This window comes from Pinus tabuliformis, chromosome 9, assembly GCF_031772625.1.
Source record: "Pinus tabuliformis cultivar Carrire ecotype Pingquan chromosome 9, CPIR1, whole genome shotgun sequence".
NCBI classification, from domain to species: Eukaryota; Viridiplantae; Streptophyta; class Pinopsida; order Pinales; family Pinaceae; genus Pinus; species Pinus tabuliformis.
In genome coordinates, this window is record NC_142307.1 from 1069188137 (window position 1) to 1069210782 (window position 22646).

The 22646-nt window shown below is 38.6% G+C and overlaps 1 protein-coding gene across 2 annotated transcripts in view; it reads right to left on the minus strand.

Moving 5' to 3' along the window:
- The window catches only part of LOC149152441 (putative aspartyl aminopeptidase), a 156142-nt gene that overhangs the window by 96904 nt on the left and 36592 nt on the right, over positions 1–22646 (minus strand). For both annotated transcript variants that reach the window (XR_016262539.1, XM_089439464.1), the window contains exons 6-7: positions 11485–11637; positions 10864–11019 (exon numbers count right to left, since the gene is read on the minus strand). Coding sequence is in view for 1 of the 2 variants with exons in the window: in XM_089439464.1 (XP_089295590.1) it covers positions 10864–11019; positions 11485–11637 (309 nt within the window). In the remaining variant the exon portion in view is untranslated. The remainder of the gene's footprint in view (positions 1–10863; positions 11020–11484; positions 11638–22646) is intronic.

A 22646-nucleotide genomic window follows, 5' to 3' on the forward strand; every position in this document is an offset into this window, starting at 1 on the left:
ACTTCAACTGTACTTAGTGCAACAAACTTCTGCTTTCTAGTCATCCAAGAGATCATGGCAGATCCCAAGCTAAAGCAGCACCTAGAAGTGCTCTTTCTATCAGCAAAGTTACCTTCCCAATAAGCATCAGTGTATCCATGAAGTCTTACATTTTTAGCAGTATATTTCAATCCTAGATTTATAGTTCCATGCAAGTATCTCAGTACATGTTTTGCAACAATCCAGTGGGCATGAAGAAAATCAAGATATTGAGGATTGATAATGGGACTGAGTACGAATCAAATGAATTCCATGATTATTGCAAAGAAGTTGGCATTAAGAGGAGACCACAACACCATACACTCCTGAGAAGAATGGTGTGGCTGAAAGGAAGAATCGTACTATTGTAGAAGTTGTTCCTGCCATGCTTCATGATCAAGGGCTTTCGAAGTTCCTATGGGCTGAAGCTACAAATACCGTCATGTATGTTCAAAACCAATGCCCTCATCAAGCATTGGACTCCAAGACTCCCGAAGAAATTTTCAGTGGTAAGAAACTTGATGTCTCTCATTTTAGAATTTTTGGAAGTCTCATATATTTTCATGTGCCGAAAGAGAAAAGAAGCAAATTGGGTGCATCCAAAAAGAAAGGAATCTTTGTGGGCTACAGTGAAAATTCTAAAGGTTATAGAATTTATGTGGCTAGTCAACGGGAAGTTGAGATAAGTCATGATATCACCTTTGACGAAGATATGGCCCTCGGCAAGATCAACAACCTTCCTATCCCAGGGAAAGACAAAGGAGCTGACACCGGAAAACAGGGTGCAAAAGAAGATGAAACGATGACAGATGTTGATGAACCTATGGATCTTATTGATCCTCCTCCTCCTCCGAGAGGAGACCTTCATGGCTTGGGGAGACTCTCGAAGATGCCGAGAGACATATTGCACCAAGGGGGACTTTCCGTGAAAGCAAGAAGCCGAACAGGGATCAAGGATACTTGACCGTCATGAGCATTATCATTCAAAATGAGCCTTCATCATTTGAAGAAGTCGTGAAGCAACAAGTATGGAAGGATGCTATGAATGAAGAATACGAGTCAATTATGAATAATGATGTCTAGGATGTGGTCCCTAGACCCCAGGACAAATCAGTTGTCACCTCTAAGTGGCTCTACAAAATCAAGCATGGAGTTGATGGAAGTGCAGAAAATTTCAAGGCTCGCTTTGTTGCTCGAGGCTTCTCTCAAAAGGAAGGTGTAGATTACGATGAGATATTTGCATCCATTGCCCGATACACCACCATCTGCTCGATCATAGCCCTTGCTGCCTCGCAAGGATGGAACCTACATCAGATGGATGTCAAGACCACTTTCTTGCATGGTTCAATGAAAGAGAAAGTCTATATGGAACAACACAAGGGGCTTGAGGTTCATGACAGGGAATCTCATGTATGCAGGTTGAAGAAAGCTCTCTATGGCTTGAAGCAAGCACCCCGGGCTTGGTATGAGAGGATTGATAGTTATCTGATGAAGCTGAGATTCACTAGAAGTGAAGTCGATCCAAACCTTTACTTTAAGGTTGAAAATGATAAACATCTCATATTGGTACTTTTTGAGAACAACCTCTTTTCTGACGCGTGCAAACCCCCTCATTCACAAATGTAAGAGGGAGTTGGCTTCTGAATTTGAGATGAAGGACCTAAGACTAATGCACTACTTCCTAGGGTTGGAAGTCTAGCAAAAGCCAGGAGAAATTTTCCTATCTTAAGGAAAATATGTTGTGAAGATACTAGAAAGATTTGGGATGGTGGACTGCAACCCTGTGACTACCCCGATGGAACTTAACTTTAAGAAGTTATGTGGTAGTGTTGCCTGACCTAAATTGGGAAATGCTTCTGAGTATCGTCAACTCATAGAAGCACTGATGTTCTTGGTGAACTCCTGTCCAGACATATGTTTTGCAGTTAACACGTTGAGCTAATATATGGTTGAGCCTTATGATATACATTGGATTGCTGCCAAGAATCTTCTGAGATATCTTCGGGGCACAAACACTCATGGACTGAGGTACACTGTCGGAGATGTGAGGTTGCATAGATATTCTAATGTTTATTGGGCTCGCAGTGTTGTGGATCGCAAGAGCACTTCTTGATGTTGTTTTTCTTTGGGTTCTGCTTCGATATCCTAGATGAGCAAGAAGCAGAAATCGGTTGCCTTGAGACCGCCAAGGTCGAATACATAGCTGCTAGTATGGCCTCCTGTGAAGTTGTCTCGTTGAGGAAGCTCTTCAGTGAGTTGTTTGGATACCATCGTGATCCTTTGCAACAACCAGAGTGGGATCTGATTATCAAAGAATCCCGCGTTTCATGATTGCTCCAAGCATATAGATATCAGATACCACTTTATCCAGGATATGGTACAACAAGGAGCAATAAGGCTCCATCACATTGGGACTGATGAGCAGGTCGCCAATATTCTGACAAAGCCCCTGCGGAAGTTCAAGTTCTTGATCTTCCGAGAACGACTTGGAGTCATGGAGAGACCCTCTTGTGAGGGTCCTGTATGATATGGACATTGAGCTCTGGGAGCTCCGGGGGGTTGGGGTACTTCTTGGAGCGATGAGCAACCATAGGGTGAGTGGTTCAGCCATCCCCTAGTGGTTTGTTGTGTACAGGGTGAGTGGTTCATCCTTCCCCTGTGATACCGCTTGGCGACATGTAGGTAGGATGAGTGGTTCATCCTTCTCCTGCTAAGACATCCTACCCATGCAGTCTGGGACTCATGGGAAGTACCTCTCATCTGGCCAATGAGTAGGGAAATGGGGATAGGAACCATAGTACTACCGATAGACGCATCGTGTACTACCGTACTCCCTATGCTAGGATGACCGATATTGATCTGGGATCAACTGGAACTAACTTCAGGTCAATAAGAGTGGTTTGAGACACTCTCTTTTGATTAGCACTGACTTCGGGTCAGTAATAGTGGTATGAGACACTCTCTTTTATCTGGGACTGACTTCGGGTCAGTAGAGAATGGTATGATACATTCTCGATCACTTCTTCTTCTTCATAGTTCAGCAGAGCACTGCATTGATGGCAGAGATAGTACCGACTGGCAAATGGATTAGCAGATGGAGTTCTCCCAAGTTGAGAGGGAGTGTTAAAATTGGCAACTAGGGCCAAACTCCACATGGGTCATCTTATTTATGACAGCTGATATTTTTCTCGGATTCCTCTCTCCGAGAGGTGTAGGATTGATCTAAAGATCATTTGATTCCGACATGTACAAATGAAGATATAAATTTATTTATATTATGGACAAATTGTCAAGGTCAGCCAGCAAGCAAAACAAGCATTCAAACCCCCAACTCATCCTCAACATTGCATATAAAAGGAGACCTCAAGTAATTTTATCATCATCTCATCTCATCATCTTTCTCTCTCCTCTTGTGATTGGGTACACAAATCTGGGCAACTGTCTCTCACACATGCGAAGGAAGAAGGACGATTTTTTGTTTGATTGTGTTGACCAGCATCGACCGAATCGCAAGATTGTTGTTTGACCACGTTGACCTCTTGCGTTGACGTGTTTTGATTGCAGTTTGGGTGAGGCAACTCTGTCCTAGTAGGCCGCATATCTGGGCACTAAAACCGAGGCAATCTGACCTCTCACTTTACCAATGTTGACTGCCCTAGGGCTGGCTGTAGTTTGACTTTCGTTGAGCAATTTTTGACTGGACTTTTCACACTGTTTTGGGCTGATTGGGGTTGTTGTTGGAGGCCAAAGTTGAATGGGTTTGACCGAGCTGTTTAGAGGAAGAATTCTGCCATGTTTTACCAACGTTGACTTTTCCGGTTAGGGCTTCTTGTCGCTGTCATAAATTATCAGATTTGTAATTTGTGTTATCTCTCTCTGCTGAACTATTGAAGAATATAAGAAGAATTAATCAAGGGTTTCCCCACATTGGGGTTTGTCCCTGGCTAGTGCCACATCTTGTGTCCTCTTGTCTTCTACTGTTTTTGTTTGTGTTCTATTTGCACTTTAATATCATGTTGATGTGATTGCTAAACTGGATATTGATATTGGGCTACTAAAGAAATTGAAGTAAATTGCTCTTAAGCATAGAACATCCCTAAAATTAACACATTTCCATAAGAGTATGCATGAACTTACATTCTACCATAGAAAATCTTTCAAGAAGTTTAACAACATATTTTCCTTGAGAAAGATAAATTTCACCAAGTCTTTGCATCAAACCAAGGTCTTTCATTTCAAATTCAAAAGCTAACTCCCTCTTACACTAGAGGATAAGAGGTTCTCCTCCTGTCAAAAATTAATCAACACACAATACCAAAATCAAAGGTATACCTCATGACTTAGTTCTCAGAGTCATTGTCCATTTATTCTAAGTATATCGAACCTAGTTACACTTTTCAAAAAGTGGTCGGGTTTCTTTGTGCTTGTGGTATATCATTCAATGTGCTTCACTTTTCCTACTAGTATTATTTGATTAAGGCCATCAATGAAGCCCCAAAAGGATACAAGGGCCCCAAATATGAGAACGCTAGAACTGTGTTATTAGACAAAGAAAAAGCAAAGGTTCAAAGAGATTTGACACATTTTACAAATGAGGAGGCAGATTGTGTCATGTCCCTTCTCAAGCACATTTGTAACAAGGTGTTGCTACACAATTTTGCACAATTTTGGCTAAGGAAGAGAACCCATAATTTTCGACTCGGGGACTTAAGAGGCAATTCAACTTTATTTGGTTGCTAGTGGAATGTGGGGGCCACCCACATGGGAGTTCGAATTGGCCCATTCAAATAGCTTGGAGGGAAAATCGAATAGGTGGATGGAGGGGCCCACATGAGGCTAGGGAGGCCCAAGGAGTTATAAGGAGGGAGCGACTCTCATTTTGGATTCATTCTTACGCCTTGCAATCAAAATTACTTGATTGTTCGCTCTATTGTTTAGCTGAGTCAACCAGCTGTTTAGCCACGAACCTCTCAAGTGGGAGATTCAACCTCTAATTCGGGGGACCATCCGTGCTCGCCCTAGAGAGGCAATTCCATAAGTATTTCAGGAGTTCCGGGAGTGTGTACAACACTACCATTTAGCCACAACAGGAAGTGCGTATTTCTAGCTAGCTGGAGAATACGTAGGGGGAGTTTGGAGCTATTAGTGATCAAGCATTTGCCGGGAGAGTTAGAGGATTGGGAGAGCAACAAAGTGTCAGTATTTCTTGTGAGTTTTGGAGACAACAGAGCCAGGATCCCAGCAGTTCGATTTACAGTTACCCGGGCCTTGTGCAGAGAGCCGCCACTAGGCTCACGTGGGAGTTGGAGGACAGAATTGTAGAGTTGGAGCTAGCCGAGAGAAGTAGGAGATCACTTGGAGGGCCATTTGAGGAGGATTGTTGGAGTTGGGAGAGCAAAGATTGACATGATCAACCACAGCGACAGAATTCGAAATTGGAGGAGGGCCAAGTTGTGAAAAGTCTATTTTTGAAGGTTGGAACCAAGGTAAACCCTTTCTGGGTTTTTCTCGGTTTTGGGCAAGAATCACACTCCTGATTTTATATAATTTTCTGGGCAGAGCAAACAAGGATCCCAACACAACCAGCAGCTAGAGAAGCTAAGAGGAATTTAGGCCAAAATTCCGAGGTCAAAATTTGGCCAATTCATTCGTGGGTTTTTTTGGGTTTATGCCAAGGAGCAAAGAGCTGAAATCCCATAATTTTCTAAGCACAGGAAGCAGTGATTCCAACCCTTCGAAGTTAACAGACAGAGCAGTTTTCTGGGGCAACGTAGTTCATTTTGGTGCAGCAGTTGTAGCAGACTTCAATTCAGCATTTTCTCACCTGGGTTTTGTCATGCTTGTCCATTGAGACAAGCCTAGGTGCCCCATTCTATTTTACTATTGTATTTTTCTCCTGAAGAAGTAATAAAACGGCTCAACAGTTCTCTATTTCTAGTGTTTCCATGGGTGCTTAATGTATATTTCGTTTTTCTAATTGCTAGATAGTTTGCATGCTTTGTATATCACTTACATTCCTGTTTAGGATCATTACAGATTGTGGGGTATCAAATGTTAGAAACCAACATTTGATAAATGTTCTTGTTGTTCTGCTAGCAATGTTTCTTGCAATCCATGACTCCTCCATCACTGCATCTTCTCAAAACATTGCAGATCTCCTATTGAAAACACTCAATGATGTTGGTCCTAATAATGTGGTTCAAGTGATCACCAATATTGCAGCATATTGTAAGGGAGTAGGAAAAATCATTGAGCATACTCATCCACACATCTCTTGGTCTAGGTGCTTGGTGCACACATTGAACCTATTGATGCATGATATTTTGAAGCATAAAGAATGTGGATGGATTAATCAGCGTTACAAGAAAGGGAAGCAACTCATTAAATATGTCACATGGCATAACAGGGTCAACTACTTTTATGGCACTTACTCCAAGTTGCAGTTTCTTAAACTTTCAAAAACTAGATTTTCAAGCTATTACCTCACCTTTAGGCGACTATTGAAGGTGAGACAAGCTTTAACTGCTATGGTGGCATGTGATTCATGGGATGAGATGAGCACTAATAGAGATGGTGCTAATATAGGCAATGACATTGTTCTTGACGTGTTTCTTGCAAGTCATGACGACTCCTCCATCACTGCATTTTCTCCAAACATTGCAAATCTCCTATTGAAAACAATCAATGATGTTGGTCCTAATAATGTGGTTCAAGTGATCATGAATAATGCAGCATACTGTAAGGGAGCAAGAAAAATCATTGAGCGTACTCATCCACACATCTCTTAGTCTAGGTGCTTAGTGCACACATTGAACCTATTGATGCATGACATTGTGAAGCATAAAGAATGTGGATTGATTAATCAGCTTTACAAGGAAGCGAAGAAACTCATTAAATATGTCACAAGGCATACAAGGGTCAACTATTTTTATAGCACTTACTCCAAGTTGTAGTTGCTTAAACTTTCAAAAACTAGATTTGCGGGCTATTACCTCACCTTTAGGTGGCTAGTGAAGGTGAGACAAGCTTTAACTACTATAGTGACATGTGATTCATGGGATGAGATGAGCACTAATAGAGATGGTGCTAATATAGTCAAGGACATTGTTCTTGATAGTTATTTGTGGTCACAGGTCAAATATGTTTTGCAATTCATCAAACCAATTTATTACATGATCAAGTTTGCAAATTTAGATCGGCCAGTAATTGGGGAGGTATATGAGCAGATTGATAGCATGTTGGGGAAGATTAAAGACATTGTTGAGCCTAGAGATATCACCTTGTACAATTATATTCGTGCAGAGGTGGAAAAACATCATGGATTTCAACACCAACACTTGGTGGGGGGACCAAGAGAAAGCCACACCAAGATCCAGAGGTTATTGTTGGTTATATGAAAGCATTAAATAAATTAGTCCCTGATGAGGAGCGTGACATGATATGGAATCTATTGAGCAACTATATCCTTGGCACTAGTGCATTTGGGACCAATCATGCAATTAGAGATCAAGGGAATTTGTCTTCTCTTGAGCGGTGGAACATGCATGGAAGTGCTACTCCATTTCTATAATCTTTCTCAATACAAGTGCTATCACAAGTGGTAAACACTTCTTCTGTAGAGAGGCATTGGAGCACCTATAGTTTCATCCACAGTGTTAAAAGTAACAAGTTAAATGTAAATCGGGCAAAGGGCTTGGTTTATGCTCATTACAACTTGTGATTGTTGTCCCATTACTATGAGGAGGAAAAGGTAATAAGGACTTTATGCTTTGGGACAAAAATCCTGAGGAGGCCAATTTGGAGGATGGAATGTCACAATTAGAGCAATTGGAGGATGACCTTATCTAGGATGATGATGATCGATATGAGACGGCACCCCATCCGGTCCCATGGTCCCTAGGTTCCATTCTTCAACGGCAGCAACATGGGCTTCATATTTAGTTCCACAACTTCCACGACCACCATCTTCTTCAATGCCACCACATGGAGGCTCATGTAGTGGTCATGGTGTAAGGAGGAGAGATTAGTAGATATATTCACAGTTCACTACTTTTGTCATAGCCTAGACTCTATAGATGATAGATTAGAGTGTTAGACTTTAGTGTTGTGAATTTGAACTTTTAAGTCTTCCTAGTTCAATGTGTAGTTGGTGGTGACCAAGTGGCCCATTTTGTAAACATTACTATTTGAATTTGATCATGACTCATGTTGACAGTTGCTCACTTGCTAGATAAGTTATTTGAATGTTTTATGAATTTATCTTCTACATGTCTACTTTCTATTAAATGCTTAAAATGTTGGTACTTCCTACCTTCTATAATCTATGATATTCTTAAAAAATTGATGTATGTTTATAATTGCTAGAGTCTAGCTAGTTGATGCTTGAATAATTAATCATTGATGTACAATGGATGCCATATATATCGTGATTTATGTACAAATATGCATGTTTTCATATCTTCTAAAACTAATTTGATATTTTGAATGTTTTTTTAATATAAATGCAAAATATATATATATATATATAATAGACGCTTCCAACGCTTCGCTTCCAAAAACGTCCCTGCTTCGTGCAACATTGAGCAGAACTACAAAGTTCTCCAGATTTCTAGAGTTGTATTAGCAAACAAAGGAATATGTAGTCTGGCACTATGATGAACTTGAGGAAAGGAACACTGAGGTTCTCAGAGATATCTATGTTGAGCTAAGGAAGCTCAATGAGAATTACCAATTCCTTCTCCAAAGGAATGAAGCCTCTGAGAGGCATGCAACAGGGGAAACCTCTGCAAAGAGCAAGGAACAAAGGATTGGAACCGAGCCCCACGAGCCAATCATCGGGGTGAAGAAGTATGAGACAGTTGGATTTCAAGTTCACACTCTATCTGGTTACTTTTTGATAATGGTTTTATATAGCTTTCATAGAATAAAGATCATTATTGACCCTCGGTTGTAACAGTTTAACCCACATTTCCAGCTAGTTCTTCCAACTGTCTATGGGGAGAGGCATGTATAATTGAACTGGTTATGGTAAATACAATAGAACTTCTGCTTGTATGTTAAAAATAAATAGAAAATAAAAAAGTAAATGCAGGCTGCCTTCTACTATCAATCATTGTTTTAAAAAATCGTTGAGTTGACTCCGACTCAGCCGAGCTAAACCGAAATGAAACGGTTGGCAAAGCTGTTACCGAGCCAGAACAGAACGATTGGCCAGCTCGGTGGCCGGAACGGAACGGTTGGCCAACCCGGTGGCCGAAACGGAACGGTTGGCCAACCCAGTGGCCGGAACGGAACGGTTGGCCAGCACGGTGGCCGGAATGGAACGGTTGGCCAGCCCGATGGCCGGAACGGAACAGTTGGCCAGCCCGATGACCGGAACGGAACTGTTGGCCAGTGTGGTGGCCGAAACGGAACAGTTGGCCGAGTTGTTACCGGGCCGGCCTAGCTAGTCATTGACCCAGCCGACTCGATAATAACTCGGTCGGCTCGGTAACAACTTGGTCGGCTCGGTAACAACTCAGTCGGCTCGGTAACAACCGGCCGGCTCGGTAACAACCAGCCGGCTCGGTAACAACCCGGCCGGCTCGGCTCTTTGAAAAAGATCCTGAAGCACATTTGTCAAAAGTTGTTCTACCTCCTGCATATCAACAGTTGGGTTGTTGTTTATTGCATATTTATAGACCTAAAGTAATCTATCAATGTGAGAAAGTTTTGAAAATTACAAGGCCGAAGTATGGTTATCCTAGTGGCATGAATTAGAAAATTGAAACAATGCATTGAGCCATACAATGTTTTTAAAAAGGCAAACATTCTAGCAATGGAATAATAGATACATATTTACCTCTGATTGTTATGGACTAATAGATAAATATTTACCTCTGATTGAAATCATCTCCAGCAGTCTAGGTAGAAGCATGAGACAGGTCGTCCTGTAGCAAAGGCACAAATTTGAAGACATCTGTTGATCAGTTCATTGGCTTATCATTTGGGAAGCTACGATTGGCTGCAGAGAATTGGTATTATTGTTGTTGTAGTCTAGTGATTGTCCTTGGGCTGAGGCAGAAAAGAATCCTAGCATTGGTAGCTAAGTATGAACTTTGTATTGGACAGTGCACTGGGTGCCATTTTGATATAATGGATATATTCATGAGACTACTTTGATCATATGTTGTATTCTCTCTATATTCTAAAGCTTTGTGTTTGGAAACGTGAATCAAAATCTTTAAAATTATGTTTTTAATAACAATAATAATAAATTATATTTAATGTATTTTTTACAACGACCGAGTGATTGAAATCAAACCAGCCGAGTCGATACTGAGTCAGACTCGTAATTGAAGCCGACCTCGGCCGTTTCCGAACCGGAGTCGGAGTTTTAAAACATTGCTATCAATTATTTCCTGTGTAAGATCATGATTCATGAATTTCTTTAAAATAATGTTTGTTTCTAAGTGCATTGCTATGGTGGTAAAGTGTTGCATAAGTGCACCTCAGTGTAGATATGAAAAGGTGAAACTTTTTAAACTATAGTTGCAGAACTGCAACAATTTTCCCTTATAAAGAATTAAATCTGCCAAGACGTGCGTGTGGCTGAAACTAGGATAGATGAGTCCATGCAACTGTATCAAACACTTTTGTCCTTGTGTCTCTAGACTCTAGGAGCTGGAAAATGCAGCTACTAATAATACATTATCTATGCTACCATGCCTGTCCTAACTAAACAATTTTTCCATCAAAGCAATGGACACCGGCAGGAAAGAAACAATTATAGAACATCAAAGAATAGACAGATACGAATAACTTTATATAAAATTCCTTGAGAGCAATCAAAAAAAAATTGCTCACCTTTAGTGCACAGAATGACATGCAAAGGTTATCAAGACGGCCTGAAAATATGAATTCCTTTGCAATGCCAGCAATTACACTTGGTTGTGTATCACATAGTTGTAATTCAAAATCGCATATTTCTTCTGGTTTGCAGCCAATCCTACTCGCAATCAACTGCAAGAATCAAAGCAGAAGAAGCAGAATGGTGACATACAGTATTTAGTGCAATATATTAAATTTGTGTCACCTTTAATGAAAAATATGTAGTTAAGTGATATTCTAAAGATCTGAATTCAAGTTTAAACAACATTGAAATTACAAATATTAAAGACGCAGCATTGAGTGCATTATTTATTAAAGCACCATATGCATGCTATGAGTTGAGACTTGAAAGTAGAGACATGAAAGCGAAGAATAAACTATAATTTCTCCTAATATTCATTGTAGATCACCAGAACAACATTCATTAAGGGCCACCAGAAAGGAATCACCTAAATGGTAAAACCATTCATGACTCTGGTCAAAATTTTGACTGAAAAAAATTCCACCCTGGCCATGCCATGTACAAAAAGTTTCAAGGAATTCCTCTAATTCTAAAGACTAGGAATCATTTTTTTCCAAACTCTAACGTTTACATACCTGTAGTAAAAGCAAATGATGCTGCATGCTCTCAGAATCTTCACCTTCTACTATATTCGTTTCTTGCCCTGCCTTTTGGTTAGCATCTACATGAACATCTTCATTGCTTTCTGTGCATTTATCATTTGATACAGCTAGCCTATTAACTTCAGCCTGTGAAAGATCAATTACCATTTCATTAACAGTGTTGCTCAGAAATATAAATTATGCATTGCTTCCCAAAAATACGAAAAAGATCACCATTTCCATACATACATTGATTCTACAAATATAACTCTGAAGAACAAAGCAAATTCCAAGATCCAAAACAAGCTCTCCACTGATAAATTTTCCTATTGGCCTACACCGAAAATATCCAGTGTGGCAAAGCAACAAAAAGAAAAATTTAAACAGCCATGTCTCACTATGAATGCCAATCTGATCAAATTCCTGATCATTTGGTTCAAAACAAGACCATTCAAAATGCCAGATTTATCAACGAGTTAAGTACTCTTTGCAAACCACTGACATCATAGCACCTCTCAATCTGATACAAAAATTCCATTCTTCTGTGATATGAATTTACTGCCATAAGGATCTACCTTCCTGTCAGCTATGTATATGGCCTACACTAAATAAGCAATAAAAGGAGTTGCTTTCAAATAGATATTAAAATTCTATATAAATGACAATAAAAATATATATATATATATATATATATATATATATATTTGTCAGAACATTGTCATAACCATCAAATTATAGCAATTCCTCCATCCTCCAATAACTTAGTAAACAAATTCGTATGTTTTTCTAAAGGTGGCTAATGATAAATAGACCATTATTAAGACTTGAAAGTCAGCCTCAATTTTCACTCTATCTTGGACAACACTGGACACTCTCGTCAGACATGTCAACGAACTTGTGACTAAGGTGAAGATAAACAAATTATTAATGGCCAACAAATGACCTCAATAGGTCAATGGGACTCAGTGCAAACACATGGTGAGAATACAAAAGCAATTCATATTGCTAAACTACAAAGAGTATAAAAAGAGCTACAGAGCCAGCCAATAGTAATTAAAAAAGTAATGCAAACGCAAAACCCACAGTGAGCAAAGAGTACAGATGTCAAGGCACATCGTAGCAAGAAGCAGAAGTAAAATAAGGGGAGGAGGAAGAATTAGACTCCCTAACAAAGTTATCAAAGACCAGGAAGGAAATGATATACACTATCTATTAATCTCTTCTGGAGAGAAACCTGGGTGGAAGCTTAGATGTGCAATCCTAGCAGAAGCCAAACATCTAAGAGAACTTTCCCAACACTTGAGGTCATCGGGAAGAGTCCGGTTATGGATTTCTAAGTACTCAAGCAGATGGAGGGTTGAGTGGCAAAACTATGCCCTAAACAACGCCTCTCATAAGCCCTCATGGGTATCACTTTATTGGTTGTAACTTGTGCCACCACATAGGTCTAGGCACTGATGTCACATGGGACTTGGTGAATCACTTATAGTGATATGCCACTAAGATCAAGAGAAAAGAAGGGAGCAAACAATCCAATAGGGACTCTCTTAGATAGACCCTGTGACTATCAGATCTACACAATGTCACATGGTTAGGGTTCGAGTTCGAATTCGACCAGAATTAAATTCGATTCGATGTGATGTTCCCATTTTGTCCATGCAAAAATCACTTAGGGATTTTGCAAAATTTTGGATATATTAAATAAAAAGAAGAAAATATTATTTTTGTGAAGGAAAAGTGGAAATTATTATTTTAATGGAGAATGGCGGCAAAATAATATTTTATTAGAGAAGGGAGGTAAATTATTATTTTGGAGAATGACGGTGTAGTAATATTTTATTGGGGAATGGAAGGAAATTATTATTTTACTGGAATGGCGAAAAATTATTATTTTATTTAAATGGTGGCAAAAAGTGGAAAATGGCCCCCACCAATATAATAATAAGGAAAAAGGGAGTATCTAGAAGCTAAAGCAAGGCTCCATGAAGAATTACAAAGGGAGGATTGTTGGGTTGTGTTATATTCTTTCCACGTAGTTAATAGGGGGTTTGAAGGGCACCCGTAACCCCACTTTATGGGGTCCGGGGCAGCGCCCTGGAAAATTTTGGTTTTGGACCATATGTTAGGTTGGGCGGACCCACCTATGGTTTTGTGCATGATTTTCACACATGTTTTTTGGACGCGATGGTTTTCGGTCCATGGTATTGGACGCGATGGTTTTCGGTCCATGGTATTGGACGCGATGGTTTTCGGTCCATGGTATTGGATGCTTCGGCATGTATAAATATGTATTGTAACATTGAAAGGAACATAATGAAAAATCAAGCTGGTAGTCCCGGTTTTGGGATCCAGGGAAAAATCTCTGTGCATATGTGTTTTATGGGTTATGCTCTCGCATTGTTTATTTTCTTTGTTTAAGAATTCATATGCAGGTAATTTTTGTACAGGGTTAAAACCTACAGGAGGAACTCAATGGAAAAGTATTATATTCCTATCATTTTTATTTGACATTGGGAAGAAACTCAAGGGAGTTTCAAGCGAAACTCTAAACTAATTTCGTTGGACTTCGAGTGCCACCCTAGTTAGCTATTGGGGGAAATCATTTCAGATTTTCCATTTATGTGTAATGCAGGTGTAAGCAAGTTTGACTTAGTGTTTGCAGGATTACTATCTCCAAGGGATAGATTTCCTGAAGTTCTTACTGTCTCATCAATGGCCACATTGTTCAGAGGAGTGCGCAAGTTATATAGAGGCGAGTTGGGTTTTGCAATGCCATTCGCTCAGGATAATATTTAAGATCTATTTCACATTTGGTGCATTGGATAGCAGGCCGATTCCTTACATTTGTTGCTAAGCCTTTGATCAGAACAGGGGGTCGAGTTACTACAAAGTAAGTGGGCTGCATTCCTGTACACCTTACAGCATACATACCCAAGTTCAAAGCTTATCATTTCTGGAGTTTTAATTCTAGCAGAGGCCGTGTTCTATAGGCAGCAAGAAGTCTGAATTTATTAATCCCAAGAGGTTGAATTGCACAAGAAGAATAATACAAATTTCTAGGGGCTGAGTTGGGATTTCTCTGGTGCCAAATACTCAGTTGAGAGGTCTGATCACTATTTGTTATTGCGGAAATCCCTTGTGCAAGAGAAAGGAGGCCAATTCCTTCAGGCTTATGTTGATTCTTGAGGCTGCGTTTCTCCTTCTAAACTAGCAGCGTATTATCAACCTGGGCATCAACATTTATATCAGCATATGAGCAGAATTTAAATGAATATTGATGGGGCAGATTGTTGCATTCTGGTAGGCTGAGTCACTGTGGGATTAGAGAGACGTGTTGCTCCTGTAGATGAACATTTAAGTCATTGATATCACAAAGGAACTCCAGCTGAAGCAGACCACTGTTTGTCAATGCTATTCATGCTCTAATATTTCATATTTTTTTCCTGAAATTCATGCTATAATTGTTTGATGTTTTAATATATATATATGCTGGTATCTTCCCTTTTGTACTTAACCTACAGCACTCTTGTTCTCATGAGTATGACTGGTATTTAATATATCTTCAATTTTGTAATTAACCTACAGCACTCTTGTTCTCATGAGTATGACTGGTATTTACGATCTAATGGTTCCCTTATTGCTGTAGCAAGTGTTTATCAGTGGTATGTGCCAATTTCATATCCTAATGCAACCCATTTCTTATGTCACTAACCTTGTAGCAGCTATATATATATGTTGATATAAATCAGTCCTGGGTTTTGGGGAACATTCTTATGACATTTAATGATTACTGTAGACATTTAACAGATTTAGATGAATGAAAGGATATGTCTCTAGTGCCTTGCCCACAAACTGTTTGTAGAAATTCCACAGTGAACCAGAGTGAAAATTTTACATGTTTGTGAGTTTTCAAGACGTTTTGGAAAGGGAACATTACATTCGAGTTCGAATTTTTTAACAAGGTTCACCATTAAATTCAATTTTAATATATATATATATATATATATAAAAAAAAATCTTTAGAATAAAATATATCATAAAATAATAAACTACATACTTAAATATTTATATAATTTAAATAATAATTATTTTTTAAATATTAATTTAATTCTACACACTTTATCCATTAAAAAAATAGGGAATTTTAAAATATATATCATGAAACTTTATTATATTTTGAAAAATCAAAATATACATGTTCACGACTAAACCCATTCGCTTTGCCAGCTTACGATAAGGGCATTCCCAATCTGAATCATTTCTCAAGTCTTATGGCTTTTTACGGGAAGAGGGCCAATCACCGAATTCTTACCAATAGAACAACCGCAGTGAGATGGACGAGCCCATCGACAATTCCAACATGTCAAGCTGCTCTTGTGGCAAGTGCTTCGTCAGGTGAGAGCAGAAAATGACCACACACTTTACTTGAATCAAAACAAGTGGTCGTTCTCCTCATAGTAGTAGAGAAAGACTCTCAAACCGGACACACAACATAGATGAAATTTTTCATCGGAACCAATAGAGAAAGAGCCTCAAACCATACACTGCGCAACTGGAATTTTCATAGATGACGACAATGCCCGGACACAATACTAGGGTGCAGCCAGGAGCTAACAAAATTGGCAACCCTTCCCAAACTAAACAAAGCACCGTGAGTTTAAGTCGAACTTGGTCAAACCTAAGACAAACCTGAACATTTTGTTGAGGTTCAAGGTTCAAGTTCGACAAACCATGTGACATAGGCTCTACCTAGATCATATAAGTTGTCACCACTTGCATTGCATGTTGGACAAGTTAAGTATTGTTACCCATTTTAGGAGAAAAAAAAAAATTCTCCTCCTTGGATAGCCAGCCAGCCATGCAGCCTTATATGTTCAACACATAACATGATGCCAGGATCCTCCACTTATTGCTTCGATCAGATCTCTCCCATCTAAGATTTCTTCCTGAAGGAAGGTGGGTCATATATCAGCAAGTACTTTCACCATTTTGCAATCATGTTCCTTCATTTAACGTTATGGGCATACTAATATAGATCACAATGCAAGGATGATTGATCAATCTTGATTGTCTTCTTGTGCCTTCACTTCACCTGGGAGGTTAACCTTTGACTCTAGTCCAATGGGACCTCCTCTGAGTCCTTAGGGTTTAGGAAGGGCACTACTAGGAAAGCATTGATTGAATTAGCATGCCCATGATGATTCATACTTACCACTTTCCATCTCCCCATGTTATCCATCTCCATTCTTTGAGTTGGTAATCATTGATCATTAGGATTGGCACCCTTCATCCACATCCTTGAGTTAGGGCCCAAAAACTTGGCCCTGGAGGTTGATGCAACTAAAAAAAGATAAAAGCATATAAAGCCACAATCACGAAAATGAAAAACGCAAAAGTTGGCTGGCACTATATTTAGCATGTGGGCAAAATCCTAGCATGAGATCTACCGCTCGCATTAGCCATCACCCAGTTCCTCAAGCATTTAATGCTTCATCTAAAGAAAGGAATTCCTAAAAGTGCCAACCCTGATGAGCAATAAATTGCCTCATTCTAAAAGGGTATTGGAGAACACAAAGAAAACTTGGGCTCATAAGCTATGCACCCAAATAAAGATAAATCATAAAAAGTAAAAGGTGCACTAAAGGGGTGGAAAATGTTAAAATATCCTAAAACTAGCTATCTAAGCAAACAGATCAGATCTAGTTACTTGTTGGTAATATTAATTTTTGCATGTAGCAGAAAACAAGAAAAGCAATCACACACAGTACACAAATATTTATGCCCTTCTAGACCAGTTCATCATTCAAATTTTCTTTGGAACTTACAAGAGCTCCCTTCCAGGGAAAAATGGCTCTGAGAATTATCCAAACGAACAGCAAACCTGAAAATTTCAATTTGCACAGAAATCAAGGTAGCCTACCCTCAAATCCATATGGCAGTACAGCCTGCTCTGCTGGCTGTAAGACTGCTCTTTTCCATGCTGCTAATTGGATGCTTATCCTTGTTGAAGACTGGCTGCCTTCTCCTTACTGAGTTCTTGCCAATGGCTGATAAGAAAATCTATGATTTTCTCCTTCACTAACATGACTTGTGAAAATGAATGTCCAGTGTGTCTTTGTTTTTTGCCCTCCCTTTCTTTTATAACTTTGACATGAAGCAAAAACCTAATCTTCAACAGTTGAGATCTAATCGCGAGATCAATGGCTCTCTTTTAATTAAACTATTAACTGACCCACTTTAGTCACTTTATTAATTAAAAATTACTTTAATAAAAGAGTGTTCACTTTAATAATTAATTAATAAAGTGAACTTCAGAAAAAGCATAGGATCCTTTAATGACGATTTCCATAAGTAGACACCCTCATGGAAATACTTATATGAGCTACAAACTCTAACACTCTCTCTTAGCGAGGAAAGTATTCTCCACCGCTCCAAGAATGTCTCAAAACCAGACGAACTTTCCCTTCACCAAGCGCTTAGTGAAAATGTATGCCAACTACTCTTCTATAGAAATACATTGGATCTCCACTACTCCCCTCAGTGCCATGTCTTTGACGAAGCGGTATTTAATCTTGATGTGCTTTGACCTGTTGTGAAACATTAAATTTTCAGAGAGTTTGATACAACTCTGGTTATCACAGTGGATCACTATCAGCTCAAGCTTCTAACCAAACATCATGTGATTATCTTGGGAAGCCAAATGGCTTCACAACTAGCTAGACTGGTCGCCATGTACTCTGCCTCAACTGAACTTAGTACTACTGAGGTCTGCTTCCTACTGAACTAGGAAATAACTGTTGACCCCAAACTAAAGCAGCACCCACAGGTGCTCTTATGATCTGTATCATTGTCTTCCCAATCTGAATCTGAGTACCCCTGCAACCTCACACCATCTCCACCAAGGTACTAAAATCCATATCCTATTGTGCCCTACAAATATTTGAGCATGTGCTTCACTGCAAACTAGTGAACCTCCCTTAGTTCCACCATGCACTGGCTTTGGGTGTTAATAGCAAAGCTGATGTTTGGTCAAATGTTAACCAAATACATCAATGAGCCAATCAATTGCCTATACTGTCTAGAGTATGCCAACTTTGATATTGAAGAATCAATCTTCTTTAGGTTGGTTACCATCAGAGTGGCCATCGATTTGCTATCTATTACGAACAAAGTTTGTATACAAAGTACAATATTTGGAATATAAAAGTATCCATCGTAGGATAATAAATATATATGTGAATGTTTGAATACAATTGATAAGAGATTGTTACAACTGAGGGTCCCATATATACCAAGGTGGGTACCCCTTCATGAACACTTATGTCTTTTGAGACATACCTCTTTAGTATACTAATCATTGTTAACTATTTAATTATTAATTAATGAATTCAAATAATTAATAATTAAATAGTTAATAGTGATTAGCATACAGAAGAGGTATGTCTCAAAAGACATGATCGTTCATGAAGGGGTATCCACCTAGGTATATATATGGGACCCTTAGTTGTAACAATCTCATATCACTTGTATTCAAACATATATATATCATCCTACGATGGATACTTTTATATTCCAGATATTCTAAATATTTTTGCTGCGTATACGAACTTTGTTCGTAACATTGGCTCTACTAGAAATTGTTATGAACAAAGTTTATATGCAACAGAGTATTCAAAATCTGGAATATAAAAGTATCCATCATAGGAAAATAAATATAAATATGAAAGTTTGAATACAAGTGATATGAGATTTTTACAACTAAGGATCCCACATATATACCTAGGTGAACATTGGCTCTAATAGAAATTGTTATGAACAAAGTTTATATGCAACAGAGTATTCAAAATCTGGAATATAAAAGTATCCATCATAGGAAAATAAATATAAATATGAAAGTTTGAATACAAGTGATATGAGATTTTTACAACTAAGGATCCCACATATATGCCTAGGTGGGTACCCCTTCATGAATGGTCATGTCTTTTGAGACATACCTCTTCAGTATACTAATGACTATTAACTATATAATTATTAATTATTTGCGTAAATAACATTATCCTCCATCTTGAATCTCTTCAAGATCTCTAGAGTGTACTTCCCCTATCCGAGAAAACTGCCAAACCTCAAGTCCCGGAAGTAATGCATTGGCCCAATATCTTTCATCTCAAATTCTAACACTAGATCTGACTTGCAACCTACAATCACTCTCTCTGCACCTGTCAAAATGAGATCATCCACATATAACACCAAAATGAGGGGCTCAGATCCAACCAACTATTGAAAAGTGTAACTAGGTTCGGTCTTCATAATGACATGTAATTGTGACATTTGTAAATGATGTAAAGATAAAAATAAAATTATTGTTGTAAGCCTTGCTTCATAGGTTTCATGAGCAAGGGATTTTATTTTAGATGGCTCCCACTGAGAGCCTTTAGGATTCGTCATAAAAGTCATATAGAGTCAATGTCATGTATGTAAAATATATATGTGAGTCAATAAAATGGTCTAGTAGCCCTCCAAGAGAAGCACAAGGTATTTCTTCCTCATGTCGGCTTCAAGATGAAGTGAAAAACTCATGTCGGCTTCACATTATGGAGACACACCTATTCATATACTCATGTCGGCTTATTTATAGAGGGCAACCCCTATATATATGGGTGAAGGCTCTTTGCATTTACACAGTCAGAAAGATACATATCACTCCAAAATTTGGGTGACAATTACAGAGCTAAGTTCGGATAAGAGTGCAAAAGAATGTTCGATGAAGGAGCTCAGACTAGAATACAAAAGTATAGAGATAAGCTCGGTGCAGTGAAGGTAAAACTTTGTCTCGATACAGTGAAGAGAAATCTTGGAGAGATACAGTGATCAAGTTTTTGTAAGAAGGTCGAAGCAGAAGAAAAGTCAAGAAGAAGGTTGACTGTCAAGAGAACTTGTGTCTTGGTCTTGGAGTGGAAAATAGGTCAAGGGTCTTAGTCTTGGTATTCGTCAATCGGAATCTCTATAAGAAGAATTTTGTGTGGGTTTTCCTCTCAAAGAGTGAGAGGTTTTCGCCCTGGATCGTAGCCTACATTTTGTGTCTCTTGTCTATTTTATGTTCATGCATTGGTAGTTGTTTGATGAAGAAGAACATTAATATCTAAGTGAAGAAGATCCTAATCTAAAGTTGTAAAAAGCATTCACAAGCAGTTACTAATTAAAGAGAAATCACCTAACTATTGATGCCCTAGATTTCTCAACATGGTATCGGAGCTAAGGTGACTAAGTCAAAGGAAGGGCATCTAATCAAAGAAACATTCAAGGAACGAGTTTCGAGTTTCAAGGAAGCATCATAACCTTAGATCGATAAAGAAATTTACAAAGCTGGTGGAACCCTCAAGCCATATCAAGAGACCACTATGACCCTACATCTAATCAAGTTGAAGAGATCTACAAGTCAAGGTAGCTTGAAGTTTATTTATCCAAGAATAGTACTTTAAGATCAAGATTACATCATCATCTTAAAGAAAGGAAAAGCCCTAGCTCAATCAAGGAAGCATTACTGAGATCTAATCTCAATCAATTTGAAGTTGAAGGTTGCTCATCCATAAAAGGGCTAGATTGAAAGGCGTTGTCATAAAAAGGGAAATCTTCTTGTTATTGAAACAAGGATTTCATTTGGAAGAATATCATCCAAAAGAAGGCAGTCTCCCCCTTGTTGAAGTAAGGACCTCCTTATCTTTAAAAAGGATCATCTGAGAAGCATCAAGTCATCTTCATCAATCATCATCAACAAAGAAATCAAGTTGAAGATTTCATCTTCACTTTACAAGTAAGTATATTTATTCTATAATCTAAATCTGGTAAAATGACTTCATTTTGCAAGGAGATCTATAAGTTGGTTGGGTCATCGAACTTCCTTGCATGGAAAAGGAGGATAGACAGTCCTCGAAGAAAGTGAGTCATTGATCATGTCAATGGAAAAGTCTCCTCTGAATACATGGAAAGGGATCAAACGGTTCAAGAGATTCTTATGAAATCAGTCAAAGGTCCCCTCATTCACTATATAGCAATATTGGAGACACCAAAAGAGATGTATGATAAGTTGGTCGAACTATTCTCTAACCACGCAATAAAGAAGGTCATATCACTTCGATCTGATCTACACAAATTGAAGGTATCAAAGGATGATGGTTATCTTCATAAGATCTCAACTACAAGATCTAGGAGAGATGATATCGGATAAGGAAATAATCTTCATTGTTCTAAATGCACTAACTAATGAACAAGGTAACAAATGTCTATGAGGAAAAGAAGGCTATCCCATTCAACAACTTGTGGTTTCTATGCAAGATAGAAGAAGACAGGTTGAGGAAAAAAGTATTCAAACATTTGTCGAAAGGAAAGAAGAACATAGCTAAGATTCAATGCTATGAGTATTACATGAAAGATTGTCCTAAGCTTAAGAAGGGCAATAACAAGGAAGATAGAGAAGTCCATTTCACCAAAGAAGTGGAGGAAGTTGAAAGAAGGAAGTCCAAGGAAGAAGAAAAGCATTAGAAGTAAGAGCTTGCGACATCATCATAGGAAACATGAAGGATGTCTAGAACAAAATCTATGATAGTCAAATATGAAGGATATAGCTCTTAAGAACCTCATTGGAAACTTAAGGAAAGGAAGAAGTCATCCAGGACAAGGCTCATCATACATAAAAAGGGTAACATCTATTGGATAGGGATTTGCAAGATCCTCAAGATTCTTTGATGGAATCTTCATCAGAATATTAACTGATCTAAAGAAGAAGCAAGTGTTTCAACAGGAATTCCAACTTGTGCAATTCATGGGATGATGGTATGATGACATAAGAGATGAAGCAGATCAAGGGGTTGAAGCTCTTTTCAATCAAGAAATCTGTTGAAAGAAGCCTAGATGACCTAAAGGTAAATGAGGTATGTATACTTATACTCAATATTATAAAGTCATGTTGTATGGTTATAGGTAACTTGGATCACTGCTCTATCTTGAGAAGCATGATCAAAGAAAAGGAATCTCCTCCCATGAAAGGATGTCGGAAGGCATAGGTCACACTAGATGAAATCAACATAATATGTCCTCATATGAAGTATGAGGTGGTTGACTACAATTGAGGAACTCTGATTGGAAGCTCCTGGGAATGG